This window comes from Pelobates fuscus, chromosome 2, assembly GCF_036172605.1.
Source record: "Pelobates fuscus isolate aPelFus1 chromosome 2, aPelFus1.pri, whole genome shotgun sequence".
Lineage (NCBI taxonomy): Eukaryota > Metazoa > Chordata > Amphibia > Anura > Pelobatidae > Pelobates > Pelobates fuscus.
The window spans coordinates 120,960,373-120,983,205 of record NC_086318.1 but is presented as its reverse complement, the minus strand read 5'-3'; the positions used below and the strand labels follow the sequence as shown (position 1 = coordinate 120,983,205).

General features: G+C 39.2%; 1 protein-coding gene across 2 annotated transcripts in view; it reads left to right on the top strand.

Annotated features, from left to right (window-relative positions):
* The window catches only part of ZBBX (zinc finger B-box domain containing), a 156,021-nt gene that overhangs the window by 128,468 nt on the left and 4,720 nt on the right, over positions 1-22,833 (top strand). For both annotated transcript variants that reach the window (XM_063441033.1, XM_063441032.1), the window contains exons 18-19: positions 7,909-8,130; positions 21,385-21,478. In XM_063441033.1, coding sequence (XP_063297103.1) covers positions 7,909-8,130; positions 21,385-21,478 — 316 coding nt within the window. The remainder of the gene's footprint in view (positions 1-7,908; positions 8,131-21,384; positions 21,479-22,833) is intronic.

Below are 22,833 nucleotides of genomic sequence, written 5' to 3'. Positions count from 1 at the left end.
GTAGTCAAACAATTTTTGAACCTTTTTACCTGGGGTCTTCTGGGTACTGTTTCCTGACTCCACTACCATCGCCTGAGAAGTGGAATGCAGGACGTAGCTCATTGGTTAAGAGCCTCAGCTGATTGCTCTCAGCCAGTGCCTATCTCAGGATAGCAAACAGAAGGTTGTGCTGAGGAACTTTGGTTTCTCCTTCAATAGTAGTGGAGGAGGGAGCAATACCTGACAGACCTTGTTACAGGGGGTAAAGTTATGCAAGGCGAAAAAAATCTTCTTTAGTGTCATATTTATTGTCCATGCAGTCAATGAATACGAATATTGCAATTAGAGGTTGCACAGAACATTCGGCCAATCATTCAGCAAATTCTAGCTAACATGATTCCAGCTATATTATATACCCTTTACATACTTACATAAGGATATTTCTTTCATGCAAGAAGTCAAACTATTGAAACTTCTTATGGGGGAGGGTCTCATGGCACTCCTAGTACCATAACTACAGCAGCAGTTATTCCTGGAGTGTTCCTTTAACTTTCAAACATGTCATGCTGAGAAAGATCCTGCATATATATTCACAATTTCTATCTCATTTGGCTATTCAATGTATCCTCTTGTTACATTTGATGTAAACCTTAGTGAAGAAAGTAACTGTGTTAATTGTTTTCTTTCATTCAATACCCGAATGTTATAAATCGCTTTAGAGTGTAATGTAATTTCTCCCCAACACACTGCAATACACTATCTCTTAAACAATAACCTGCACACTCCCCTAACATATAAACATTAATTCCTACAAAACACTTTCGCTAAAGATTAACCAATACACTACACCAAACATTAGCTCTTAGACTACACTAACACTCACACTAGCCTTAACCTAAACTTATAATTTTGGAACTCTAGAGATATTGATAAATGTCTTGCGTTTTGTTATGTTGTTTAAAAAAACCATATGTAGCATTATTTTTCCTTATTATCCCATAATACATAATACACTTTTATGTAACCTCTCTCTCTGCAATGTACCTATAATATATCATCATTTTGTATTTCCTACATATACGTAACTTTAGTCTATTCCAGTTTACCTTGTAAAGACCTAAACGGATTTACTAGTTACTCATACAGTATAATAGACCGTAAGCTTCAGATGTAGATGTAGTAAAGTTGCCTCTTCTGTCTGCGAATCATTTTTTTTTACTTGCAGACAATACTCTGTTTGCATCTATATTCTATACAACACTACTAAATCTAAACTGTGATGTAAAGTAATATGCTAAATCTGTTTCTTGTTCGTTTTTTGTTTTGTTTTGTTTTTCTGCCTATAATTCTGTGTTCTATACAATTCCTAACATTTTGTCTGGAAAAGTTTAGCCTAGAAAAATATGCAATCCACTTTTTATTCATTGCAATCCCAGCGGTAAGTAATTAACACCTTTTTTTTTTTTAACTGCTATTTCAGAGTGTCCTTGGTTTTGAAATACTTTAGATTTACTAATATAAAAGGGCACTGTCCTCCCCCATGAAACTCCAACCCAGTCAAAAGATATACTGAGACAAAGTAGGGACTACTTTGTCTCAGTATCTTTCCTAAGTCTGACACTTCTAGACACTGGGAGAAGCAACCGCTGTCTAGAAGTGCCAATCGCCAGCCGTCATCAATGACTGCTGCAGAGGATTGGTTCTGTCTATGGAGGATATTGAAATCTCTGGCAGTTTCTCGCATGCGTGAGAGTACAGCAGTGATGTCAGCTTACAAGTGACAAGATTCAGGTAAGTTAAAGCGACACTGTCATGCCGAACTTACCTTACCCCAATCCCTTTCTCTTCTCTCCATCTCTCATGGTCTATTCTTCTTTTCTTCCTGTCTGCTCTAGTTTTCTTTAAAACATAAAACAAAGTAGGGACTATTATATCTTATGGAGGTTTCCTACGCTTGACCCACTCTGGCCCACTTCCTGTGGGTCAAAGCAATTTTCCCACAATTCTCCCTTTCTCCTGCTGCTTCATTCAGCGTTCGAACGCCGGTGAAACTACCGAATTTCGTCTTTAGAGAATGAGAACAGTTTGCCCATTTGTGTTCGGACGCAATTCGGGAGTTTTTGTTTGGATCATAATTTCTTTCGAATGAATGAAACTCTGATCCTATTCGTGCTGCAAGTAGATAGCTCCCTAATTCCCACGATATTAGGGAGCTATCTACTAAAAGGCTGACATACCTAAATTGGTCTTTCAGACAATTGTACTAATACTAAGTAAAGATTACTTAGTATTAGTAATTATACCGCGAGTAGGGGCATATCTACTAAACAGTGAGCAGCCAGTGGCTGCTCACTGTTGTAAAAACACCCCCACTACTTTAATAAAGTGCCCTTTAGTGGGGCACCTATAAAAATAATTAATGGAGGGGACAAAGTGTAAGGCCCAGGGCCGCTAGGACAGTGTCCATCTCAGCGATGGCTGCCACTTTATGTTCGGTGTCTTGGTGCAGAATGTGGAGTACGTGCGTAGTAGGTCCCCAGCAATACTTTACTCCCTTAGCTGTCAGTGTCGTTGTCAGCGGTCGGAGGGATTTCCTCCAGAGCAGGGTATTGCGAGAGAGGTCAGAGTAAAACGACAAGTCCATGTCCTCAAACCTACAGGGATTTTTCCCTTTGGTGGCACTCATGAAGGCTGCCCCATCCTGCCCGTTTTGGAACTTAATCAGTAGGTCTCTGGTAGCTGTACTTGAGGGCATTGATGGCTTGGGCAGGCGGAACATTCCGTCAAGTTATATTCCCTTAGCTTTCTTGGGGGGTGGGAGGGCCGCAAATAACCTGCGAATAAAGTGAGGCAGTTCAGCTGGGGCGACTTCCTTTAGAGAGGCCCCTTACTTTCACATGCTTCCATCGCCGCTTGTCTTCCATAGCTGCTAGTTGGTGAGTGAGAGTAGTGAGAACAGCCATCAGGTCGGTGACCTGCTTCTGTAGTGCAAGGACCTGTGTTGAGTTCATTTGGGAGGTCTGCACCACTGCTGTGAAGCGAGCAGTGGACCCCCTGACGTCTTCCCTCACCTGGGATATATCAGCGGAGAGCGTTTGGCGGAGGTTTTTGATGAGATTGGTGAGTATCTCCGTGGTAACCAGGTGAGAGGAGCCAGTGGCCGACTGTGGAGGCTTGGGGGGTGGGGGGGGACATTTATACCCTAGAGTCTGTAATGGGACATCAAGCCATCCGTTAAGTCATCAAAGTCATCCGCCATATTAGGGCCGGCCACACCAAGCAGTCTCCGCAGTAAGTCTCCGATGTCTGCTGTAGACTGCGGCCAATCTGGTCGTGGCTTTTTAGTTTTTCGTGTCATGTGACGGTCGTGTTCTTTTATGTATTTATTTATTTATAAAATATTTTACCAGGATGGATACATATAAAATATCTTAAAATATATCATCTTTACGTGATGAAAATGGTACCTATGTTGATACTTAATTCCTGAGTATTCATACCTTTAACCCCTTAACGCCGTTACGGCGTTCCATGCCGTCGCGCTTTAAATGGGCTTTAAAGCCGTTGCGGCGGCATGGAACGCCGTAACGGTTTAAGCCCCCAGGAGCCAGCAACTACTCACCTCCGCCGCGATCCTCTTCTCGGGGGCTGCCTGAGAGCCCAGGCAGCCCCCCTCCGGCAAATGAGGCCCCCGGGGGCCATGTGATCGATCACATGGCCCCCTATAGCTGGCTATGGATCTGCCAGCAGGGGGACTGTTTGAAATATCAGACAGTCCCCCTGCTGGTAGGAGGTGTAAAAAAAAAAAAATAAACATGTTTAAAAATAAATTAAATATATTTTAATATATATATAATATGTTTATATATTATATATATAATATATATACATATTATATATATGTAACGTCATGCAAAGTGTATTTTAATATTAATATAAGTATATAAATTAATATTAAAATACACTTAGAATGATGTTACATATATATAATATGTATATATATTATATATATAATAGATGTACATATATATATTATATATAAATACGTATAATTAAAATAATAAATAAATAAAGTAATAAAATAAATAAATAAAATATTGAAACAAAATTTAATATAAATTATATATGCATATGTAATTTCATTCTAACTGTATTTTGTTATTAATATATATATATCGGTAACAAAATACACTTAGAATGACATTCTATATATATCTATCTATGTATAAAATACAAATAACCGCAAATATATATATATAGATAAATACATATAATTACATAAAAGATTACATTAGTATACACGTAGAATTTAAATACCTATAAATGCATATATATTAAAATTCTACGTGTATATTTAAATAATCTTTTAACGTAATTATGTGATTTGATTAATTAAAATTTGATTGACATGCCTGACAACACAGGGAGAAAGTGCAGAGAATTTAATTCGCAAGCACTATATTTGACCCTGTAACTCTCCAAGACACCATAAAACCTGTACATAGGGGGTACTATTTTACTCGGGAGACTTCACTGAACTCAAATATTAGTGTTTCAAACTGGTAAATTGTATTACAACAATGATATTTTCAGTAAAAGTGACGTTTTTCGCATTTTTTACAAGCGAACGGCACTTTTATGGTCTATATTATTGTTGTAATATGTTTTACGGTTTTAAAACACTAATATTTGTGTTTAGTGAAGTCTCCCGAGAATAACAGTACCCCCCATGTACAGGTTTTATGGTGTTTTGGAAAGTTAGAGAGTCACATATAAGGCTTGCATTTCATTTTTTTCACATTGAAATTTGCCAGATTGGTTATGTTGCCTTTGAGAGCGTATGGTAGCCCAGGAATGAGAATTACCCCCATGATGGCATACCATTTGCAAAAGTAGACAACCCGAGGTATTGCAAGTGGGGTATGTCCAGTCTTTCTTAGTAGCCACTTATTCACAAACACTGGCCAAATATTAGTTTTTTGCTTTTTTCACACAAAAACAAATATGAACGCTAATTTTGGCCAGTGTTTGTGACTAAGTGGCTACTAAAAAAGACTAAACATACCCCACTTTCAATACCTTGGCTTGTCTAATTTTTCAAATGGTATGCCATTATGGGGGTAATTCTCTTTCCTGGGCTACCACACCGTCTCAAAGGTAACATTACTAATCTGGAAAATTTCAATTTGAAAATGGAACGTTCTATATTTGACCCTGTAACTTTCCAAAACACCATAAAACCTGTTAATGGGGGGTACTGTTGTACTCGTGAGACATCGCTGATTACAAATATGTGCATTTTTTTGCAGTAAAACCTAACAGTATTATGACATTCACAGCTAAAATGGCAGACGGAAATACAAATTTTAAAAAAAATCTTATTTTCTCACCACTTTTTTTATTTTATTCATAATAAATTATGTTCCATATATGAATAGTTAATGATATATTAAAGCCCTGTTTCTCCTGAACAAAATGATATATAATAAGTGTGGGTGCATATAATTTGAAAGAGGGGAACTACGGTTGAACAGACATATAGTGCAAATTCCAGTTTTTGTTTACGTTTTGTTTTGATCAGAACGTGCACTATTGACTCCGTCCTGAAGGGGTTAATGACTGGATACTTTTTCCAGTATTATATTATGACATTTTAAAAATACCCAGTATGCAATGGTATCACTTTATTGATATCAACAAACTGCTTACTGAAAATATACTATCCAACAACCTTAAATTCCTACATTTAGCTTTTACCTATTAGCTCAATACTCCTGATAATTTAGTAAAAAAAAACACAAATATCAAAACAGAAACAAAGGAATGAAACCTTGAAGTATTCTTGTTATTCACAACTTCTAGAATGAATATTTTATATTTTTGCAGTGCATAGATTAATATACAAGAGTAGAAAGACATCACAGCAAAATCAGTGCATTGATAGAAAGATTAGCTTAGTTTGTCTAAAATCGCACCCTTTTTTTTGTTATATAAGTCAAAGGAAAACAAACAATATGCCCAACATATAGGTGGGTAGCAGGATGTAGATTAAAAATATTTGCAACAACAGGTGTATGGTAAAGAGCAAAACGTCTAATATGAACATGCCAAGACAGTGTCGTGCCAAGACAGTGAGTCAATGCTAAAATAAAAGGGGATAACGTTGCGGGAATAACATTGGTTGTGTCCCAAACAGTGGTAGAGGGTTAAAAGATTGGGCCAATGCCCAGGGAGGACAGGATAGCGGACACTTTTGAGATGGTCACTCTGTGCTCTGCGCCATTGTGCTGGAAGGCCAGAGTGCGAGGAGTACACCAGCAGTACTTCAGGCCATGGGATGATTGTTATGGGCCTGAGTGATTTCCTCTACTGCAGGGTGGAGCGGGAGAGGTCAGAATAGACGGTAAGTTCCATTTCTTTTAAACCGTATGGGGTCTTCCCTGTGATAGCATTCAAGATGGCTGCATTATCTTGCCCAATTTAAAAATTTGACCAAAAGTTCTTGTTGGGCTGAGGTTTAGGAAGGTGAAACATGCTGTCTAGTTGAACGCCCTTCACTGGTTTAGGAGGTGGCAGTGCCATAAACAGCCTATGTAGAAAATGTGGGATCTTTGCCATAGTAATGCCCTCAGATGTACCTCGGGTCTTCAGGTGCTTCCACCAGCTCTTATCCTCAAGGGTCGCCAGTTAATTGTCAAAGGTGATATGAGCAGAGGTGAAATTCCTCACCTGCCTCAGCAATTCTGAGATGTGTGTTGTATGTGTCTCAGCAGTTTGTTCCACTACAGTTAATTGTGCTGTGAACCCCCTGATATCTTCCCGCACGTGGGAAATGTCTGCTAAGAGGTTCTTGTGGATGTTTGCCAGGAGGAAAGTAAGGATAGCTGTGGTAAAATTTGTTTAACATATTCTCTCTAAAAATTAGATAGACGTCCTCCCTGTCCATTGTAAAACACTAAAATGTGACTTTCTAGAGTGCAAGATACATTTGGGAAAGCTGAATTGGAAAACTTCTCCAAGCTCACTCGGTTATTGTGGCCTAAGATTTGAAATTCACTTTGAATTCCCCAAAGTTCACACTTAAGCGAATAAACCTGCTAGACAACTCAAAGCATTTGCTTTTGTTTGCAGTTAAGTATATTAAAAATAAAAGTTCATGATCAACATCAATATCTCATATTAGGAACACCATATCCCTAAATGTTGACATTTTAGTCTCTCTCTCTCTCTCTCTCTCTCTCTCTCTCTCTATCTATCTATCTATCTATGTATGCATAGCATTTTTTGAGATGAGACAGTGTATGGCTTCAATTGTTAATCACACTTGCTCACTTATTGTTCACTCAGCTCAGGTTGCAGGCAAGAATCTAAATCCGCAATCAGCGTTAAGTTTAGCAGACAATCAGTCTAAATATATGTATGTATTAAGGCCGTTTGGCCTGTATTTGTGGGAGGGGCTTAAATTAATTCACTCCCCTATATAAGGGACACCCCTTACCTGACTCATATCGCTTGAGGTCAGCATCAGATGTTTAACTGGGCATGTGCGGGAATCTCACAGTCTATCTAGTGTGGGAGATGACGTGTCCCACAGGGACTTCACCTACCCACACAAAGATGGCGGCGCCCTGAATATAGATCGGGGCAGAAAATAAAGATTAAAAATAGGTAATATGGGGGGCTTAGGAGCATTTGGTGACTAGGGGGTCAATTGGATGTAGTGGAGGCGGGAGGGGGGTTAAAAAAAACGGGATTCGGCCATGACAGTGCCGCTTTAAACTGCTACGCTAATTCTTCTGATGAACAAGTTCTTGTGATGGGGTTGATTAATTTAGGTTAAGGACCAAATGTACAGAAATGAGTAATTCTCACTTTTCCTGTTAACCTGTTCATTAAGCTTTTTGATACATTATGATGCTTTATTTTTAGGGAGTTATTCTGAAAGACATTATTCCAGAAAGTCTGATTCCCACAATATCTCACGTCCTAGCACAGCCACAGCACGGCCATTATCAAGAGCAGCCTGTGAAATTTCAGAAATAGAATGCATTGACACAACATATAACGATGACCCTCTCTCTGAAAAAAGTGAAGAGCAAGAAACACTGACTGACTTGGGGAAAGAATTTGACTTAATGAGATGTCGCTCAGGTAAATAGTTTGTGTGATATTTTAATTTCTCTTTGCACATCAGGTATTACATTCATGTAGATTGTAGATCGTGATTATACTACACATGGGCACAATTCTGAAAATACAAGCTCAGATAATTGTGTTGTAGTTGCACTCTTTAATACCTGATGCTTCAACATATTGTCTTATCCACAAGACCAGAAAGTACCTTTGGGTCTTCTCTACTGCTTAAATTCCTCGCAACATAGTTGTTATGGAAACTTTTTATTTTATTTTTTATTTTTTTATTTTTTTTGTGTCCTGATGAAAGCCCTGAACCAGGGCTGAAACGTTGACCTTGGATTGACAAATTAAACTACATTCATTCAAGCTGTGTGAGGACCTCCAGCGTCGCTCATTTCCCCATAGGAAAGCAATGAAATTATTTTTCAATGCTTTCCTATAGGGAGCGCTAATGCGCATGCACGGCTTTGCCGCGCTTGCGCATTAGGTCTCCTCGGCCGGTGGGCAGGATCAGTCTCGCCCACCGGCCGACTCAATACAGAGGAGGAGCGTCGCGGAGGAGGAGACAGCGGCGAGGGACATCGCCGCTGCCTCAGCTAAGTGACTGAAGGGGTTTTTACCCCTTCAGTAACTGGGGATTGGGGGGTGGGAGGGAGAGGGACCCTCCAGTGCCAGGAAAACGGATCGTTTTCCTGGCACTGGAGTTTCCCTTTAATGAATTTGCACATTACTCAAATTATAAGTTAAATCTATCTAAGACCCAAATTGTGAGCAGAAATTTAGCATCATCTCAAAAACAATCCTTACAATGTAAATTCCAATTTATTTGGAGCAAATGTGAAATAATGAGTGGAGCAAAGAGAAACACCCAATATAGAGATAATGAGGAAAATTAAATAAAATACAAACTTCTTAGTTATATGATGGTTCCTCCGAATGATGTGGTTATATGTAAAGACAAAGAAAAAAGATGCAATGATAGTGATAGTTTATAGCATCTTTTTTCTTTTTCTTTACATATAACCACATCATTCGGAGGAACCATATATAACTAAGAAGTTTGTATTTTATTTCATTTCCCTCATTATCTCAATATTGGGTGTTACTCTTTGCTCCACTCATTATTTCACATTATCTCTTGTTGGTATTTTTGGGGAATTGTACCAGAGTGTGAAGCGATTTTTAAACACTTTAAACACCTTAAATCCTGCTTAGCACCCAGATTCTGTTTTAGTTTTTCTTTGGAGCAAAGATTGGTTAATTAAGTTAATGCTAGAACAAGTTATTTCAGAAAATTATTAATTTTTATTGCAAGACCTTAATCAGCAATTGATTAAACTGAAAGGAGTAGAGGTCTCGTTGATGGGAAGAATAAATCTGGTTAAAGCCTATTTGGTCTATATCTGTTTAGTATGATTCCACTTCAGGTTCCGGGGTTCATCCTAGAATTTTTTTTATAAATTATTCCTTTCCTTTATTTGGGGAAGCAAGATACCCCGAGTTGCGCAGAACATAATTAAAAGGGATATTAGCCAAATGGGGTTGGGCTTTCCCGATTTTAATCTATTTCACAATGTGAATGGGGCTTAGGAAAAAATAAAAAAGCGGGTTGGTTCCATTGTGAAAGTTCTTAGATTGGATTCTCTAATCCAATATATCTTTTTTGGATTAAGCCGTCTATGATTTAACATTTAAATCTAGAAAATCTGTTGCTTAAAGACGCAGTTAAGACCGAGGCAAAGGTCAGAGCCAGATAAGGAACTAAAGATTATGTTACTCAAGCTACACCCCTTAAAATGCTTAAATATTATATACAAGATTTATATGTATCTGGATGGGATCATGCGGGTATTAATACCTTAGCCGACATTACGATAGAGGGGAAAATATTGTCGTTTGATGTTATACAATCTAAATATAATTTATTAAATAGAGATATCTTTCTCTATCTTAGAATAAAAAAACTTTTTTAAAGGCTAATTGTGTCTCATCTGTAACTCAACCAGAGGATTTTATAGATATCCAACATAGCTACAAATTAATCTCTAGGTGAAAAAAATTTATTATTAATATTCAGGAAATAGTACTAACCTCACCAATGAGAAAATGGAAAAGGGATATGAAAGTCTATAATGCAATAGAAAACTTGAAGGAAGTTATGGAACTGGTTAAAAAACTGTACACTCTATTAATTTACAGGTAGTATATCTTGAGTTGATGAACCATTGGTACCTTGATCCTCTAAGCCAGTGGTGTATCCTGGTTTTGTGCTGCCCTAGGCAGGACAAAACTCAGACCCCCCCTCCCCCGCCACTGAGCAGAGAGCTCAGGGGAAGTGCTCTCTCGCCAGCGCCGCCCGATCAGCAGCCCGCCCGGATCGTCAGTTAGCCGCAAGGCTAACAAGGTATTTGCCTGGGCATTTGGGGGCGGCGTTTTTTAACGCCCCCTGGAAAATGCCGCCCAAGGCAAATGCCTTGTTTGCCTCGCGGCTAATACGTCCGTGCTCTAAGCATTAGCAAGTTTAATAAATCTACTCCAGATTGCTGCTGGAGATGTGTCCAGGCGCAAGGTTCAATATACCATATTTGGTGGAACTACAAGAAATTACAACAGATTAAAGTTAAAGTAGAAGAAACATTAGCTGACATTTTACAAGCAAAGATTACATTCAAGCCACAAACATTGCTTTTCCATCTTGTTCTACTGGAGATGAATAAGCACTGTAAATATTTAGTGGTAAATATTTTACTTGTGGTTAAGATATGTATTGCTAGAGACTGGCAGAAACCAGACCCTCCAGAATGGCCTAGAATAATTAATCAGATTACACATCAAGCACATATGGAAAGATATTTTTATAGGGTAAATGGGAAACTCCCTACCTATAAGAAATTGGTCCCCTTGGCTAGAATATATTAAAGAGACTTAGACCCCAGATGGGAGAGTGCCTAAACTCTGGCGTATCGATAATTAATTGTCAAAGACTTCTATTTCCCACTCCTCTCCCCTTTTTTATTCCCCCCCCCCCCCTTTTTTTGTTCTCTATTTTTTGTTAACAAAGGAAGATTAACTCTCTCTAAAGGAAGAGGAGGAGGAATTCCAATGCTCATGAGAATACAAACGTTACTAGAGGATGCAGGGTAGAATGGGTTATGAATGCGTTAATTAAGGTGTTACTTTTATGTAGGTTTGTATTTATGTATGTTATGGAAAATAATACAATTTATATTCAGACAGTAAGGAATAGGAATAACAAATTATAATTTTAGTACTCCATTTTATCTTTGGAGGGAAAAATAAGTTTAAACACTAGCAATGTCTGATGTTGTGGCAGCTGACATTTAATGTGGATAAGTGCAAGATAATGCATTTTGGACGTAAAAACCCAAGGGCAGAGTACAGCATATTTGATAGAGTCCTAACCTCAACATCTGAGGAAAGGGATTAGGGGTGAATATTTCTGATGACTTAAAGGTAGGCAGACAATGTAATAGAGCAGCAGGAAATGCAAGCAGAATGCTTGATTGTATAGGGAGAGGTATTAGCAGTAGAAAGAGGGAAGTGCTCATGCCATTGTACAGATTACTGGTGATACCTCACTTGGAGTATTGTACGCAGTACTGGAGACCGTATCTTCAGAAGGATATTGATACCTTAGAGAGAGTTCAGAGAAGGGCTACTAAACTGGTTCATGGATTGCAGGATAAAACTTACCAGGAAAGGTTAAAGGATCTTAACATGTGTAGCTTGGAGGAAAGACGAGACGGGGGATATGATAGAAACATTTAAATACATAAAGGGAATCAACACAGTAAAGGAGGAGACTATATTTAAAAGAAGAAAAACTACCACAACAAGAGGTATTAAATTAGAGGGGCAAAGGTTTAAAAATAATATCAGGAAGTATTACTTTACTGAGAGGGTAGTGGATGCATGGAATAGTTTTCCAGCATGTGTGGGATAGGCATAAGGCTATCCTAGCTATAAGATAAGGCCAGGAACTAATGAAAGTATTTAGAAAATTGGGCAGACTACATGGGCCGAATGGTTCTTATCTGCTGTCACATTCTATGTTTCTATGTTTATAGAGGCCAATACGCGACCAAGATGTCTTGTTTGGGCATTATGATTTTTTAACCCCTTAACGCAGTTACGGCGTTCTATGCCGTCGCGGCTTTAAAGGGCTTTAAAGCCGTCGCGGCGGCATAGAACGCCGAAACGGCTTAAGCCCCCAGAAGATCGCAACTACTCACCTCCGCCGCGACAGCCCAGGCAGCCCCCCCATGGCAAATGAGCGATCTCAAAGAGCGATCACATGGCCCCCTATAGCTGGCTATGGATCTGCCAGCAGGGGGACTGTCTAAAATATCAGACAGTCCCCCTGCTGGTAAGAAAGTATAAAAAAAGAAATTAAACGTTAAAAAATAAATTGAAAATATTTTTATATATATATAATATGTATATATATTATATATATAATATATATATACATATTATATATATGTAACGTAATACAAAGTGTATTTTAATATTAATATTAGTATATATATTAATATTAAAATACACTTAGAATGACGTTACATATATATAATATGTATATATATTATATATATAATAGATGTACATATATATTATATATAAATATGTATAATTAAAATAATAAATTAATAAAATAATAAAATAAATAAAATATTGAAACAACATTTAATATAAATTATATATGCATATGTAATTTCATTCTAACTGTATTTTGTTATTAATATATATATATCGGTAACAAAATACACTTAGAATGACATTCTATATATATCTATCTATTTGTGTAAGGGGCAAATAGCCGTATATGGAGTAAGGATCCAGCATAAGCGTAGGATAGTATAAAGGGAGCAAGTCGGTTGTGGTGTGCCGAGACCGACGATACGGTAGGCCTGTAAATAAAGAGGGCCCACCAAGGAGTAAGAAAGTAAAGTAAATGGAAAGAAAAGAGAAAGTGTTGAAATGAGGAGTGGGTGGGAGGGTCATTCTGATGCTGACCTCAAGCGATATGAGTCAGGTAAGGGGTGTCCCTTATATAGGGGAGTGAATTAATTTAAGCCCCTCCCACAAATACAGGCCAAACGGCCTTAATACTTGTGTAAGTGGCAAATAGCCGTATATGGAGTAAGGATCCAGCATAAGCGTAGGATAGTATAAAGGGAGCAAGTCGGTTGTGGTGTGCCGAGACCGACGATACGGTAGGCCTGTAAATAAAGAGGGCAAAAATGAATAATCAAAGATTTAATACAGTCAACAAATATTTACAAATTAACCAGACATTTCCTTAAATGCATTACAGTACTTAATTCCTGGAAGAATTTTGAAGGTAGGAATCTAGGACCGAAAGTGGACACCATTTGTTGTGGGTAGGATAGTATGTTATCTCTACTGTTGGTCCGTGTTGACTCGTTTCAGAATGTGGTAGAGCCAATAGGTATTGAAATATGTGTTTACGTACGTGGGATCGTTGAAGACAATGATCTGTCTGAGTGGTGGTGATGGTAGTGGATTCTCTGGCCTGAGAAAGACATAAAAGGCAATGTGCATGGCTGGTAATGGCCGACTTGGTAGTATAATTTAATGGTTGTAGATCTAATAGGTCCGATAAGGATGAAAAGTTGGATGGCTATTGGTAATCTCTGAGAGGAACGTGGGGGAATGGATTCCTGAAAACCTCTGAGTATATTCGTGTCTGGTATGATAGCATGAAGTTATGGTAGTTTTGGTCATAGGTTATCCTGTGTTGTTGAATGCCTGTAAAATATATAATTAATGGTGTGTGAGATAGTTTAAGTTTAAGGTGGCAAAAAGAAGCAAAACCTAGGAGAAATGTTATGACACAGGTTGAGCTATGTCGTGTTCCAATGAGATTCTTTAAGCCAGGTGAAAAGCTGTGTTATGTGTTCTACAAGTATGGGACGAAAGTGCTAGGTGGGATAGTGCATGCTATGCTGCATGAGTATGTCTAATCCATGATTTTGTCTCTGGAACGAAAGCGTGGCCGTGACTGTATGGGCGGCTGTAGGAAGCGTATGATGAACATGCCTGGAATATAAATGAGACAATTGTCGGCAGGGATGTATACCCCCGTCTGGTACATGAAAGTGAAATGTGATAAGTGGCCAACCAAGTGAGTTCCCCAGAAATATCATGACCTTATGGATGAGTAGTGGCGTTTGTTGATGATATGACATGTGCCTAGTTGTCTCAGTAACAACAGATTGATGACCCTGACCATGATTTACCCCATGCCACAGCAGCTGCTACAATGGGGTAGATCTCCCAAAGGGGCTGAGGTGGTGGAAAAATTTCCAAACCTGGATGCCATGGGCAACAGCTCCAAAGCAATCGTTCCCGGTAGATCGCTGCCAAACCCGTGGGTAGACGCCGCATCTGACCATCTCGTTGGAGAAGTGTCAGACAATCCTGGAAGGAACATGCTTTTACCATGCCAAGTGGTTAAGAAATTCCCCCCCATGTGCAGGTCTGCTGTTGCTGAGGTGTCTAGGGACATCCTCTGATCATCATGTTGGAAGTGTGGAAAAAAGGGGAAAGTACTCTGGATGTGAAAGCGTGGTCTTGTGGTATGATTGGCATGGCAAAATTAAGGAACCTGGTAGGGATTGTAGTTCCTTGCAGTTGTAAGTACTAAGCAGGAGGTAGTGATTGATGTAGTTGAGAATGTTCCCTATTTGTCTTGTGGTAACTTGCGTGTATGGATGCCGACTCAAGGCGTATGCCCAGTAATGTGATGATAGTGTCTGGGCCTTCTGTTTCTAATGGGGTACTGTGGTCAACCAGACTAAGCTGCCGTGAGGCTTCTAGTGAAAAATATGTTATCTTTGATCAACAAGAAGTCTTCTAGATAGTGTATGACTGTAAGACCTCTGGATATGTTATCATAACCAGCACAGAGTATCTGCGAATATCGATAGTAGGCTAATCTGTAGCTCGAAAGTTGAGCGGGGAAAGGATTGCCCAATTTATGCCATGTAAGTGCCAGTGTGTAGGGTAGATGGTAGCCGTTTACTGCGTTGATGATATTGGTCTTACTTAACCAAGCTTCAACCCATGCTTGAGTGATAGCTGTAAAGGTAGATCAATGGTGTTGTATAGTAAGAAAACTCCTCGGAGGGTATGAGGGAGTTGAGACTTGGGGTAGCGGAGGTGTGTGGTGCCAATAAGTCTATGGTTAGTCTTTGTTTAAGGGAAGATTCCTTGTGACAATACCAATGTGTTTGGTGCCATGCTGTAAATGGTGGAGATTGGAAGACCCCTCTGCAATTCTTGGCTATGAGTGTGTTTACAGCCAATGGTTTTGTTGTGCTGACTGTAAGTGAGGGCCTGCTATATTCCTTGAAGGTGTGTTTATGATACCTGTATGGGAGCCCTTTGAAGCTCCAGAGCTTTAGTAAATCTACTACAAGTCTGGAAGGGTGATGAGTCAGTAGTGTTGAAAATGCATTGGTGTGTACAGATGGTGAGTACGTTATTTGTAAGTTGTATTGGGACACATGGTTTGTCATGTGCCCTGAACCATTTGAACATATATGCAACAGTCTATATGCAATGCAACTACTCATATCAATGGTCTCTGGTAGTTCAGAGGTGCTGGTACCTGGAGCCTGAGAATGCTCGTCCATTTGTTTGGGACAAAATCCCTTCTGTATGGGTACCTGCACAAATAAACATCTCTACATATTCCAAATGCCAACCCAACCAAGGGATGGTCAGTTCCCGATTTACCTGGAATCCCTGGATCTGACCATCACAGATACATCATCATACATATATATGCCTTGCTTCCCCAATGTGCTGACATCATACGTGTCAGGTTAACGTCTTGTGTGTCATAAGAATTGATTGTACCAGGTAACCGAGTTTCGGTTGGTGCTGGTTGTACAGTAGCGTGAGGCCCAGCCTTGTGAGGGCTGTGGTGACCAACTCGAGATTGCCAGTCTGTCAAATGTTTTGGCTCATGAGTTTATGAGTGAGGCTAGCATAGCCTGGGTGTCACCTGAGTTGATGTAGCTGGGCCTTCCCCTGCCTCCGTGTTGTCCGTTGATGTATGGAGGAGTTTGAATAACTCTGCTTTCCTTGCTGTAGCAGGGTAGGGGATTTGTCACCTCCTTAGGTCGGTGGTAATGGGTGGGATCGTCCAGGATCTGATTGCTGCTGGACTAGCAACATCTCCTCTGCTTGAAGGTGTATCATTTATAGCCGGGGTGCTAGGAAGAGGTGATTCTTCACTATCTTTTGAGAAATACTTAAATAACAATAAAGATTGCAAATATTATTTGTACCCAGGGTTCTTGTACTGGCTTGCTAGCTAAGCCGTAAGGCGAAACGATTAGGCTTGGTGGTTTTTTTTTTTTTTGGTGACTGGTGAGGCCCTGCTAGTTGCCAAGTGGCTTGAGAGGCTCTATCTATGCTTGGCGCGAGGGGATTTTGAGTGGCCACCGAACGTTGTGGCAGGAAGTTGGCCTCTCGGTGACAGTAACCAGAAAATAGGAAGGGGAGTGACAGGTGAGGCCCTCTCTATGATACAATGCGAGGCGGCTAGCTCACGAGTGGCCCGAGGGGTGTATGCCTCCGAGTGTGAGGCGGGGTGTTGGCCTCGCGGGACCACTAACTGAAGCATAATGCAGAGAAAAAAGGGGGTAATACCTATTGGGCCCTAGAACCCTAATTGCCAGTATACTATTACTATTCCAGGGAAGGTAAGAGATGAATAACTACGTGAGCAGGTGTATGTACCTGGTAGTATGGTATTGAATCTGACAATCCGTATAGGTTTTTTAGTAGTAACTGTAACCTGAATGGATAAAACGGTATGGCATAAGGAAATATGGCATAGACCAAGCTTATCTTAATAAGTACAGTATATGTGAAAAGTAAAGGGCCGAGATGTGTAAATAATAAACATCGTAGCCATACCGGTTAATTATGTATCAATCTTAACCCATTAAGTGCCGTATGTACAAGTGAAAATGTGTCCCCACCTTGTATGTTGTATGTCCCCTTGCTAGGGGAAAGTCTGTTGCGTGAGCAGCGTGCTGAGAAAAATGTATGAACTATATTACCAGTTACGTATATACAGATGCGTCTGCTATTGTGTAATAATATATGTATTTATACCAGATGTTGATATAGTGCTTGCTATGTGAATTGTTGGATGTCTTATTGAATGGTAGGGGTCAGTGAACATGGTGTTGCAAAATGCAAGTGCACTGGAGATCTGCCGAGTGCCCTATAGGTGGCAGTGTAGTTGGATACTGATTGGTATGTGAGATGTTGTTTGTCTGTTGACCTATAGGTGTCAGTGTTTTGGTGTTTGTAAAACCCCATGAAAATTGTCAATGTACTTGACAGACCTGTAGGTGGCAATGTTGATAGAACCACTGTTGGTCTTGATGTGAAATGTAAATTATTGTGAATTAAACCTGAAGTTGAGCCTGTGCTGGAGTTTAATGTATGGTTTATGGTTATGTTTAAAACAATCTTATGTGTAATTTATATTGGCTGGTAAATTGTATATGACATGTGAAGACAGTTTTGCTGTTGACCAGTAGGGGTCAGAAATGCTGATTGTATGTTAAAATACCCTTTAACCCCTTAAGGACCAAACTTCTGGAATAAAAGGGGATCATTACATGTCACATGTCATGTGTCCTTAAGGGGTTAATCCTACCGTTTGACAGATAGGAGTCAGTATAAAAGCGAAAATGCTGTAGTTAGTTTGTTTGCTTATGAAGTGAAATAAAGTCTGAGAAGCCTATAGTATACCGATTGACCGGTAGGGGTCAGCATGTAGGCGAAAATGCCGTGGTTAGTTGGTTTGTACATGAAATGCAATAATGTCTGAGAAGCCTGTAGTACACTGAATGACTGGTAGGGGTCAGTGTGTAGGCACAAATGCAGTGGTTCGTTGGTTTGTACATGAAATGCAATAATGTCTGAGAAGCCTGTAGTACACTGAATGACTGGTAGGGGTCAGTGTGTAGGTGAAAATGCAGTGGTTTATTGTTTTGTACATGAAAAGCAAAAACGTCTAAGAAGCCTGTAGTACACCGAATGACTGATAGGGGTCAGTGTGTAGGTGAAAAATGCAGTGGTTTGTTGGTTTGTACATGAAATGCAATAATGTCTGAGAAGCCTGTAGTACACCAAAAGACCAGTAGGGGTCAGGGTGTAGGCGAAAATAGAGTTGTTCGTTGATTTGTACATGAAATGTGATAATATCTAAGAAGCCTGTAGTACACCAAAAAAACGGTAGGGGTCAGTGTGTAGGTGAAAATGCAGTGGTTTGTTGGTTTGTACATGAAATGCAATAATGTCTGAGAAGCCTGTAGTACACCAAAAGACCAGTAGGGGTCAGTGTGTAGGCGAAAATAGAGTTGTTCGTTGATTTGTACATGAAATGTGATCATATCTAAGAAGCCTGTAGTACACCAAAAAAACGGTAGGGGTCAGTGTGTAGGTGAAAATGCAGTGGTTTATTGGTTTGTACATGAAAATGCAAAAAACGTCTAAGACGCCTGTAGTACATCGAATGACCGATAGGGGTCAGTGTGTAGGTGAAAAATGCGGTGTTTGGTTGTTTTTTACATGAAATGCAATAATGTCTGAGAAGCCTGTAGTACACCGAATGGCCGGTAGGGGTCATTCTGATGCTGACCTCAAGCGATATGAGTCAGGTAAGGGGTGTCCCTTATATAGGGGAGTGAATTAATTTAAGCCCCTCCCACAAATACAGGCCAAACGGCCTTAATACATATAAAATACAAATAAACGCATATATATATATATATATATATATATATATAGATAAATACATATAATTACATAAAAGATTACATTAGTATACACGTAGAATTTAAATACCTATAAATGCATATATATTAAAATTCTACGTATATATTTAAGTAATTTTTTAACATAATTATGTAATTTGATTAATTAAAATTTGATTGACATGCCTGACAACACAGGGAGAAAGTGCAGAGAATTTAATTCGCAAGCACTATATTTGACCCTGTAACTCTCCAAGACACCATAAAACCTGTACATAGGGGGTACTGTTTTACTCGGGAGACTTCGCTGAACTCAAATATTAGTGTTTAAAACTGGTAAACTGTATTAAAACGATGATATTTTAAGTAAAAGTGAAGTTTTTTGCATTTTTTACAAACAAACTGCACTTTTATGGACTATATTATTGTTGTAATATGTTTTACTGTTTTAAAACACTAATATTTGTGTTTAGTGAAGTCTCCCGAGAATAACAGTACCCCCCATGTACAAGTTTTATGGTGTTTTGGAAAGTTAGAGAGTCACATATAAGGCTTGCATTTCATTTTTTTCACATTGAAATTTGCCAGATTAGTTATGTTGCCTTTGAGATCGTATGGTAGCCCAGGAATAAGAATTACCCCCATGATGGCATACCATTTGCAAAAGTAGACAACCCAAGGTATTGCAAATGGGGTATGCCCAGTCATTTTTAGTAGCCACTTAGTCACAAACACTGGCCAAATATTAGTTTTTTGTTTTTTCAACACAAAAACAAATATGAACGCTAACTTTGGCCAGTGTTTGTGACTAAGTGGCTACTAAAAAAGACTAAACACACCCCACGTTCAATACCTTGGGTTGTCTACTTTTTCAAATGGTATGCCATTATGGGGGTAATTCTCATTCCTGGGCTACCACACTGTCTCAAAGGTAACATTACTAATCTGGCAAATTTCAATTTGAAAATGGAACGTTCTATATTTGACCCTGTAACTTTCCAAAACACCATAAAACCTGTTAATGGGGGGTACTGTTGTACTCATGAGACATCGCTAATTACAAATATGTGCATTTTGTTGCAGTAAAACCTAACAGTATTATGACATTTACAGCTAAAATGTGAGGCGGAACTACAAATGAAAAAGAAAAAAAAATTGTCACAGTTTTTTAAATTTTATTCATAATAAATTATGTTTCATATATAAATATTTGATATAAAATGAAAGCCCTGTTTCTCCTGAACAAAATGATATATAATAAGTGTGGGTGCATTTAATATGAAAGAGGTGAATTACGGTTGAACAGACATATTGCGCAAATTCCAGTTTTTGTTTACGTTTTGTTTTGATCAGAACGTGTACTATTGACTCCGTCCTGAAGGGGTTAAAGAACAATTATGGTTCCAAATCCTTTGATTTAATTACATGTGCCCCAAAGTTAAATAACAGATCTTGTGCTATGAATCTCAATTTGTGAAATATTTAAAATGTTTTCAAAACCTCAGTTTTCTATTCAAAAATAATTCTATAACATGAGTGTGGTATCCTCACATTATATTAACTGTATCAAAACGTCCAATTTTATCGTAATATACATCAAATTATTCATAGTTAAATGTTAAAAACTAGGTGTGGGTGGCACACAGCACATGGTAATTAATTGTATTTAATTGCATTTATACGAGTGACATTTTTAATACTGAAAAATGTATGTTACGAAAACCCACTCATTATAGTCTAAATGCTATTCTACCATCAAATTATACAATTTGCGCATATTACCCTTTTTTTTATTCTTCATATATTAAATCTGCAAGTGTACATTACAATGATGTGCTATTAAACCTTTTTTTGTGTGATGGGATATACTTTGATGTTGAACCATTGTCTGCATTATTAGCTGTATGCATCTCAAAGGACCACTCTGGGCACCATAGCATTTTAATCTTAAGAAATCTAAAGTATTTCTCTCAATGGGTGGCCAGTGATAGAATAATAGTGTTAGCTGACACTCTCAGCCTATAACCACCACTTAAAAGGAAAGGCTTCCACTTTGGAGCCAGGGCCAAAGGAGGCGACACAGGGGCCGAATGACTATATGTCACCAGATTAAAGTAGTTGAAAATGGTTTGCTCCAGTAGTTTAAATGGTGCCCAGGACTATTTAGATCTCAATGAAATTAGTATTAAAAGTATTGAAAGTATTATGGTGCCTAGAAATTTCCTTTAAAAAAAAAAAAAAAGAAAAAGTGTTTTCACAATAAATATTTATGTTGGAAGTGTATGAATGGTTAATTTGATGCTCATCCAGTGTTGTTAATTTCTGGTAAAAAATATAGTTTTTTAGTGTAAAATGTTGTTGGTTTGCTAATGGATAGTGTAAACTCTTCTTTTGGACATAAATAACCAGTAAACTTTACTTATTTATTAATCTTCTACAGATAATAAAGAAGGTCTGCACCTAGCAAAAGTAAACAAAAGATTAACAGATGCTGGTACAAAGGCTCCCCTGAAAACAGATCAGCCTAGAAAGAAGTATGTATGTTTTACTATTTTCTTAAAGGGATAATCTAAGCACTAAAACATCTTTAGCTTAATGAAGTTGAGTTAGTTTATAGATCACACCTCTGCAATGCTCAGCTTTCTGCCATTTAAGTTACCATATTTTCCGGCGTATAAGACGACTTTTTAACCCATGAAAATCTTGTCAAAAGTGGGGGGTCGTCTTATACGCCGGGTATCGTCTTATACGCTGGGTGCAGGCACTGCAGCCGCCTGAGTGCTCTATAGAGAGCCTCAGGCGGCTGCAGCACTGCCTGTCTCCTCACCTCCCCTTCACTGTGTAGCGTGGCCGAGCTCCTCTTCCTCCTGTCAGTCCGGCTGGGTACCGCGCGGTACAGGAGATTCAGTTTCCTGTTCCCGGCCGGACTGACAGGAAGTGCACACTGAGTGCTCACTTCTTTTCATTCCGGCCGGGAACAGGAAACTGAATCTCCTGTACCGCGCGGTATCTGGCCGGACTGACAGGAGGAAGAGGAGCTCGGCCACGCTACACAGGGAAGGGGAGGTGAGGAGAACATAGGAAGGATTGGGGAGGGGGATTAAAAAGAACATGGGGAAGTGGGTCCCATCCATCCATCCATCCTACATACCCCAACTCTGGTCTGGAAAAGTGGCAGTGGCCCACCAGAGGCATTGGCTGAAGCTATGACCCTGCCTGCCTGCCGACCCCAAACAGCCACCAGAACAACCGGACCAGCCGACTACCCTCAACACATCAACGCACAGACTCGAGCTAGACCCACTAAAGGGGGCACTGCTTGCCTATGTTAAAAACTCTTTTCCTTTTTTTTTGTCTCCCCTTTTTTTGATCTAATATGCACACTCCACCACGCCGACCATTGGGGCCGGACTCACCATCTAAGTTGAGACCCTAACAGTTGTAACTTTAATCCCACTGATGAGATAGTACTCTGGGTGCTGAAGCATACACATAGCCATACCGCTATATTGGGTTACAACCTAGAGTAGCTGATACTCATAAGTCGCCTCTTTGAGTTGGAGAGCACGTCACACTACGCAGGGGCAACACAGGTGTTCACCTAGACAGCATCACTACACAGGCTCACTCTAACGGCGCTCACTGGAACACAGCAGCCAAATATCCTCACCTTACTCACAAACCAGCAGACCACTCAGATAATGGTGCTATAGCCCATATCACATCACAGAAGAGCCACACATATAGCTAAACATAATAGACTGTACTGAAAGAATCTTGAACAAAGTTGTTTTCCTGTAATACAAGCATGTTTTATAAAAAGATATCCCAAACTCTATATTTTAACTGGAAATCGTCTTATACGCCGGAAAATACGGTAAATCACTTT